This window comes from Mus pahari, chromosome 1 (assembly GCF_900095145.1).
Source record: "Mus pahari chromosome 1, PAHARI_EIJ_v1.1, whole genome shotgun sequence".
Classification (NCBI taxonomy): Eukaryota; Metazoa; Chordata; class Mammalia; order Rodentia; family Muridae; genus Mus; species Mus pahari.
Window position 1 is genome coordinate 17617781 of NC_034590.1, and position 8466 is coordinate 17626246.

The window sequence follows — 8466 nt, forward strand, 5'->3', positions numbered from 1 at the left end:
TTTCTGAGTTCAAGGCCAGCCTGGTCTACAGAGTGAGTTCCAGGACAGCCAGGGCTACACAGAGAAACCCTGTCGCGAAAAACAAAAAAACAAAATAAAAAAAACAAACAAACAAACTAAGTGAGAGATAAAATTTATACGAAGCAATGTCTCCAGTGAATTTCTCCTGCAATGGGCAACTGCAGGCAGGTGGTGAGGATGTGTACCTCAGATGATACATGCAGACTTTAGTACATGATAATCTGATCTAGGGTGTCTATGGAGTATTTAGAACTGAATGAAAGAATAGATGAATTGAAATAATAATGTCAAAAAGTATTTCAACTAGAATTTTGAAGTTGGTAATAAAAAGAGTATAGCCAGGCAATGGTGGCACACACTTTTAATCCCAGAACTCAGAAGGCTGAGGCAGGCAGATCTCTGGGAGTTCGAGGTCAGCCTGGTCTGCAAGGCCAAGTTCCAGGACAGCCAGGGCTACACAGAGAAACCCTGTCTTAAAACAACAACAACAATAACAACAACAAAATATCTCAGTTAAAAGCTGTACACTGTGGCTGGATTGTGGTGGTGCAGGCCTTTAATCTCAGCACTCAGGGGCTGGCAAGATGGTTCAGTGGTTAAGAGCACTGACTGCTCTTCTGAAGGTCCTGAGTTCAAATCCCAGCAACCACATGGTGACTCACAACCACCCATAATGAGATCTGACACCCTCTTCTGGAGTGTCTGAAGTCAGCTACAGTGTACTTATGTATAATAATAAATAAATCTTTGGGCTGGAGTGAGTGGGGTTGACCAGAGCAAGCAGAGGTCCTAAAAATTCAATCCCCAACAACCACATGAAGGCTCACAACCATCTGTACAGTTATAGTATACTCACATACATAAAATAAATAAATAAATCTTTAAAAAAGCACTTGGGAAGCAAAGACAGGCAAATCTCTGAGTTCGAGGTCAGTCTTGTCTACAAAGCAAGTTCCAGGACAGCCAGGGCTACACAGAAAAATCCTGTCTAGAAAAACAAAAATCAAACAAGCAAAAAGCTGCATTCTGTGAAGCTCTCTTACATCCCGTTGGCAGAACTGTGCACTCAGCATCCACATCCGATCCCAGAATATTCTCTTTCACAAAAGGCCCGACTCTTGAGCAACGAGCAGTGGCTCCCCATCCCCTTCCAACCCTGACCTCAAAGCCCCACTCTTCTCTGGTTTCCTCTGTGGTCCAGCCTCTGGTAACATGCCATCCACATAGAATCCCAGGTTGGCTGCTCTCACTTGAGAAAGTTCTATCCATTCCTACCTTTTTAAACTTATTATATGCATTATGTATGTGTAAGCACAAGTGTGGTAGTCATAAGACAGTCTGTGGCAGTCAGTTCTCTCCTACCACATGGGTCCCCTCAGACGTGACAGTCACCTCGTCATCCCTGCTATGGCTTTGTTTGTTTTGAGACAAGCTCTCACCGTGTTGCTTAGCCTGACTTCCAAGTTAAAACTGTCCTGCCTGGCAGGTCTCAGTGAGTTTGAGGCCACTCTGGTCTACAAAGTAAGTTCCAGGATAGACAGGACTACACAGAGAAACCTCTGTGTGTGTGTGTGTGTGTGTGTGTGTGTGTGTGNGAGAGAGAGAGAGAGAGAGAGAGAGAGAGAGAGAGAGAGAGAGAGAGAGAATTAGAGAATTGTCCTGCTTCAGTGATGACAAGAGCGAGCCACCATCAGGTCTGGTTCTTTGGAGATGGAACCCTGGAATCAACAGTCTAGAAACGTACTCTGCCTTTCAACTATATACTAGTCTCTCTCTCTCTCTTTTTTCTTTTTTTTTTTTTTGAGACAGGGTCTCACTACATTGCCTTGGCTGTCCTGGAACTCATTATGTAGACCTGGCTGGTCTCAAACTCACAGACATCTGCCCACATCTGCCATCCAAGTGCTGGGACTAAAGGCATGTGCTAACACTGCTGGCATGTATGTCTGTGTGTGCAGTACCTACTGAGGCCAGATGGTGTCCCCTGGAACTGCAGTTACAGATGGCTATGAGATACCATTTGATACTGGGAATCAAAGCCAGGTTCTCTGGAAGAGCAGCCAGTGGACTTACCTACTAAGCTACCCCTCTAGACCCTACAGGGTTTCTATGTGTAGTCACCTTGGTCCTGGAACTGGCTCTGTAAACAAGGCTGGCCTTATACTCATAGATCTGCCCGTCTCTGCCTCAGTGCTGTGATTAAAGGTGTGCACCACCACTACTTGGCTCAGCCCCTACTTCTCATTTTAAGTTGCTCGAGCTGGTTTTGAACTTACTCTACAACACAAGGTGGCTTTTAAAAATTGTTATTAATATATTCATTACATGTATGTATGCATGTGTGTGGGTGCACATACCATGGTATGCTCGTAGCAGTCGGAGGACAACTGTAGCAGTCAGTTCTCTCCTTCCACCATGTGATTCCAGGAACTGAACCCATGTCAGGTTGGGCAGCAAGTGACTCTACCTCCCGAGATATCCAGTCAGGCCCAGGCTGGCTGTGGACTTGAAGTCCTTCTGTCTCTGGAATAGCTGGCATGACAGGCCTGAGCTCTAGTCACGGTTCTGTTTGCATTTCTTGTCTGACTTGTATCAAGCCACAAAGACAGCTGTCCTCATCTGTGAGGAGAACCCTGATCTGCTCGAAGTACCATCTCTCCATAGGGTCACAGCCGCACAGAACATACACTCCTCGGCTTCTCTGTCACTGTGCCCCAGTGCTGTCACAGAGCTTCACATACACCAGCCACTTAACATCTGGCTGCCGAGGCAAGGACAGAGCAATGCTAGGTGTTGCAGCAGAGGCCAGCTGCTCAGCCACCCCAAGGCCTGCACTTGTGTCTTTACTGTCCCCTGGCTGTTCTCTAGGGTCCTACAGTGTGATACCTGTCTTCTCTTCCTTCCCCAAACCCCAGCATAAATTCTCTTTGCCAGTCCTTCAAAACTGCCTGACCAATCCCTTTATCCATGGATTATTCCTGTGTATGTCTGAGTATATGAGTGTGCATGCCCTTGGAGACCATAAGAGGGTGTGACGTCCCATAGACCTAGTGTTATAGGCATTTCTAAGCCAATTGATGTGGGAACCAAACGTTGGTTCTCTGCAAGTATTTTTAACTGCTGAGCCACCTCTGCAGCCCCCTTGGGGTTGGTTTCTGTTTTGTTTTGTTTTGATTTGATTTGTTTTTTGAGCCAAGTCTTGCTTTGGAGCCCAGACTGTCCTTAAAGTCACCATTCTGGTGTTGTGGCCTTCCAAATGCTACTCTGACAGTGCGCAGCTCCAGCCCCTTGCTTGTGCTCATATCTGAGCAGTCCTGCTCTCACACTTGCTCTAGAGGTCTGTGCTTCCTTTGCTCTGGTTCCCCGCTGCCACCCTAACTTCTCAAGTCTATTCTCACCGCAGACAGAGCAATCATTCAAGTTTAGACTTTCTCCTTGACACATGGTCTTGCCTAAGCTAACCTGGAACTCACCAGCCTCCTGTCAGCCGCACCATGACTGGTTCTAGAGGAGTCCAGTGAGCCACTTCCTGCCTCTGCTCAAAAGCATCCTACATCTCTTAGTTTAGCCACAGAGAAGCTACAGTGGTGCCCAGAGCCCTTCAGCCTCCATGTCTCCTCAGTCCTCACTCGGGTCCAATGCTTCCATGTACTTGGCCTAAGCCTGCAAGTACTGCAGCACCTCTCAACACTTTACCTCCCTGCATGGATCCTGCTCCTCTCACACCCAGGACTTTCTCCACAGGACCAGCCACTGGCAGACCAGCCTGTGCTCCCTTCTGCTATTCTCTCTCTCTCTCTCTCTCTCTCTCTCTCTCTCTCTCTCTCTCTCTCTCACACACACACACACACACACACACACACACACACACACAGAGTTTTGTTTTGTCTTTGTGGTGCTAGGGATGGAAGCCAGGACCTTGTTCACCCTAGGCAGATGCTCTTCCATCCAGCTATGCCCTCAGCCCTTCACTGAGATGTTGGGCACAGATGCCCTACTGCTGGACACCAGCCCCAGCTCCAAGGCTAGCAATTCTACAGAGCTGTAACCCCAGTACTTCAAATAAGGACTGTTATACAGGAGGGATCAAATAGTACTCATATAAACAAGTCATCAAATCTCTGTGGGCAACACCCTATTAGAAATGGAGGTACAAAGGGGCTAAGTGGGGTACAGAGGGTCCTCCGCCAGTAGTTAACGAGATAAAGCACACCCATTTTTAACAGGTACCCATGCCAAAGTCTACAACCCTTCCTAGCCCCGCCTCGTCTCCCTGGGTCCGAAGCATCCCTGATGTAAGGGAGCACACAGCTTCCCAGCGGCCTTTTGCTGACACCTCCTGAGCTCAACAGCACCCCCCTGCCCAGCAGCTTGGACGAGTCATTCTTTAGATGTTAGCCAATGCCAACAGCAGCTACTAGAACCTGGCCTAGGACCTCAGCCCACATCAGCCCAGCCACCCCTCATCAAGAAGCCATCAGCAGCTTCTCCTGACGGGAATAAACTGAGAGGTGAGGTCCCCCGTTCAAGGTCACCCCGTGCCAGAGTTCTGTGACACAAAGCCAGCTCTGGCTGACCACATCTACTCATGGACCCTCTGAAGGCTCCTGACAGCTCCTCACAGAGCATCTGCTCCCTGGAGTTGTGAGCTGACCAGCAGCCAGGCCAGGCCAGGCCATCGTTATAACCCTTCCTAGAAGGGACCGTGGTCCTCACATTGCTATGATAAGCCAAAAAAGGCTTGGATCCAGGCCTGCCTTTTCCCTTCCTCAGGGTACAAACTTCCCCTACCCCCAGCTTGCTAGATGTCTTCCCACAGAGCATTAAGATGCCTTGCTTCCATCATAAACACTTACTTTGTGACACCTTCCCAGGTCCTGCTGGTATCTTAGGTTCCCCAAGACTTTATATTCCCTCATTTCTTGTGTGTGCCGTCCATGTTTGGGGATGGGGGATTAGGGGGACATTGGCTTTTTCAGACAGGGTCTCTCTGTGTAACCCTGGCTGTCATGGACACAGAGACCAGCCTACTTGTGTCTCTAAGGTGCTAGGGTTAAAGGCCCGCACAAGCGCACCTGGTGCCTTCCACGTCTTTTACACAATCTTCCATGTAGAGTCTTTTCATACATCATCCTCTGGTCCTCTGTCCCTCACCTCTTCATCTCTGGTCCTTCTGCTGTCCCCTAACCTTATCATCTCTAGTTTCTCTGCTATGTCCTCACCTTATCTCTGGGCCCTATGGCGGTGTTCCCACCTTATCATCTCGGCTTCCTCTGCAGTTTCCCCACTTCCATCACTGATCCCGCTGCTGTCCCCCACCTTATCGTCTCCATCCTTCTGCTGTCAGCCCATTTCTATTTCTGATTCCTCTGGTATCTCCCGACTTCATCACCTCTGGTTACCCTGATCCTCCCCCCACCCCCCACTTTATCATCTCGAGTCCCTTTGCCGTCCTCCCACTTTATTATATCTGGTCTTTCTGCTGTCCCCCAATTTTATCATCTCTGGTTCCTGGGCAGTTCCCCAACTTCTGGCCCCTGGCCCTAGGTGGCTGCCCGCCTCCCATCTCTTCTGCGTCCCTGATTTCCTCCATCTAGGCTCGGGATGGCACTGAATGACCTACCTAACCCGTTGCTCTATTCCCTCCACCTCCTCCCGCCACGTCCGCCCGCGCCATCCTGGTCCTTCCCGGGAGGACACCCCCGCGCTTCCCTGCTCCCTCCGCCCGGTCGCCGCGTGACCCCCGGGCCCCGGTCATGAGCTCACAGTTCCGGATGTCGGAGATGAACACGGCAAGCCCACGCATGCCATCGCCTTTGGATACAGCCGGCATGATGGCGGAGGGCTCGGCTCCAGGCCTGGCCGAACGGGAGCGGGGCTGGCTGGCGGCACCGGGCGGAAAGGACCCCAGACGGCGCCGAGGAGCCGGCCGGGGGAGGGCGGGCTAGCGGCGGGCTGGCTGCAGGCCGACGCCCCGCCTCAGACCCGCCCCTACTGATTGTCATCCGGGAACGTACACCACTTGTTAGCTGAAAGCCCTGCCGCTCACAATAGAACGCCCGCCCTCCTCTCGCTCTGATTGGCTAAATAGTAAAGACACCAGGCGACGATTGGTGTAGTACCGGGCTATTTCCGTTCGGAGCTGGGAGGCAGGGGGCGTTGCCCTAGAGACAGGGGGAGGTCGATGACACACTCTGGGACCGCCCCCTGAACGGCCGAGACCAACGCTAATTGGATGGACCACCCGCTCCGCGCCAGTAGGGCGGGATGTAAGAGGCCGAAGGAGGCGGAACTTCGGGAAAAGAAGACCAATGGGTGAGGAGATTCCCCTTCGCCAGGCTCTGCCGATTCGCGAAAGCGTCATACTTCCGCCCTCGAAGGGGCGGTTGTGGGGGGCGGGCAAAAGGGCGACGACCCGTAGAGAAGGAAGGAGAAAGAAGGCCTGTCAGTCAGCTGAGCTGCGATAGGTGGAGCGATGCCTGCAATTCCCTGCTGCAGAGAGGGGCTGGGCGAGGCGATAGACCGTGAGGTGTCCACTACGCAGGCGCCTCCCTCTCCCCAGTCCGTCTCCACTCCTGCGCCCCGGCCTCGGGGGCGTTCCCCTTCCCTCTTCCTTCCCTAAAAAAAAAACGCCTGGAAATTTGACTTGTCTGCAAACCTGTTATCTTATCCATGAGAGGAGGGACTGCCAGTCAAGGCTTGTCACCGTAGACACTGAGGTCCAAAGAGATCGAATGGCTTCCCCAAAGCTCAAAAATGGAAAACTGGGATTACTATTTTGGTTTTTAAACATTTTTCTATAAAGGTTACTTTATTTTTCCTCCCTAAACCCCAGTACCAAAGACAATCTGCATATAATGATCATAAGATCAAAATTGCTTCCTCCATCAGTTCTGGAGAACCACCCAAGGAAAAGCCAGTTAAAGCCACAGCTGAGAACTGGATCAGTTTGTTTTGCCTCCCACTCCCTGGGTTCTTTGGTTCACTGGTTGCAGGGAAGTCAAAGCCCCCAGAACACCAATGCCTGGGACTATTGAGAAATTTGGGGCAAAGGGACTTGGGAGAGTCCATGTCTATTATCCCCACGAACAAAACAGCACCCCTGACAGGCTTTTCTAATTTCTGACACCCCCAGAATGGGTCTAGAAGGTAGGTATGTCCTGGGACCTAGGAAGAGGCAACACTGAGTCCTTGTGAATAGAAGGCAGTTTTCTGTGAGTTTGAGGCCAGCCTGATCTATGTAGACAGTTCCAGGATAGCCACGACTACATGGAGAGTCCCTGTCTCAAAAACAGAAAAGGTTAAGGATGTAACCTTTAATCCCCCAGTGAGAGAATGGGTGTATGTGTGGCTCAGAGGTAGAGCCTCTGCCTAGAACTCCCCAGTGAGGGGCTGGGGTGTGGCTCAGATATAAAACTCCTGCCTTGAATCCTCCAGTGAGGGGCTGGGACCTGTTTCAGTGGAAGAGTACTTGACTATTACATCCAAATGCTGAGTTCGATCCTGAGCATTGAAAAACAAAACAAAACAAAATCAGACGACTATTTCCTGAAGAGTTTCTAAGTATTAGAGACATCATAAAATACTTAAGCTTGCAAGTGAGGTTTGAATTAATCGTCCATGGAGGGATGTAAAGAGGAGATATAAAACATAGCAAGAATATATACAAAGTCTTTCTCTAATCAGCCTAGTAGGACATCTCTTCCTATTCTCTGCTCACGTAGCCCGGTAAGGACAAGAGGAGTTACTGAGCTCTGGGTGAAAAGAAAGGCCTTTAATTCCAGGCCCCTCACACACAGACCGGAACCTCATTGTTCCCCTACATGTCCCCTACAGGCTGTCTGTGTAGCTGTTGTTCTGAGACAGAGACTCACTATGTACACCAGACTGCCACAGGGAGTCTCCCACCTCTGACTCCATACAGTTAGGATTAATGGTGTATGCCACTATGCCCCGTTCACAGGCTTTTGGCTTTTTTTTTTTTTTTTTTTTAAGATTTATTTATTTATTATCTGTAAGTACACTGTAGCTGTCTTCAGACACTCCAGAAGAGGGCGTCAGATCTTGTTAAGGATGGTTATGAGCCACCATGTGGTTGCTGGGATTTGAACTCTGGACCTTCGGAAGAGGAGTCGGGTGCTCTTACCCGCTGAGCCATCTCACCAGCCCCAAGATTTATTGTTTTATTATGTATACAGCATTCTGCCTACATGTATGACTGCAGGCCAAAAGAGGGTACCAGATCTCACGATAGATGAGAATTGAACTGGGAATTGAACTCAGGACCTCTGTCTGAGCAGACAGTGCTCTTAACCTCCGAGGCATCTCTCCAGCCCCCAGACCTAAAGCAGAAGCTTTCTGAAATGCAGCAAGTGTCAGGGGAAGGAACTCAGACTGCAAACCCAGCAGTGTCATCTGTGGGGAGCACGGCTTAGAGTAAGCATC

General features: G+C 50.1%; 1 protein-coding gene across 2 annotated transcripts in view; it reads right to left on the reverse strand.

Moving 5' to 3' along the window:
• Window positions 1-5998, reverse strand: part of Ap2a1 (adaptor related protein complex 2 subunit alpha 1) — a 31095-nt gene extending 25097 nt beyond the window's left edge. For both annotated transcript variants that reach the window (XM_021190146.2, XM_021190143.2), the window contains exon 1: window positions 5788-5998. In XM_021190146.2, coding sequence (XP_021045805.1) covers window positions 5788-5854 — 67 coding nt within the window. In that variant the 5' untranslated portion in view covers window positions 5855-5998. The remainder of the gene's footprint in view (window positions 1-5787) is intronic.
• Between the last annotated feature and the right edge of the window lie 2468 nt (window positions 5999-8466).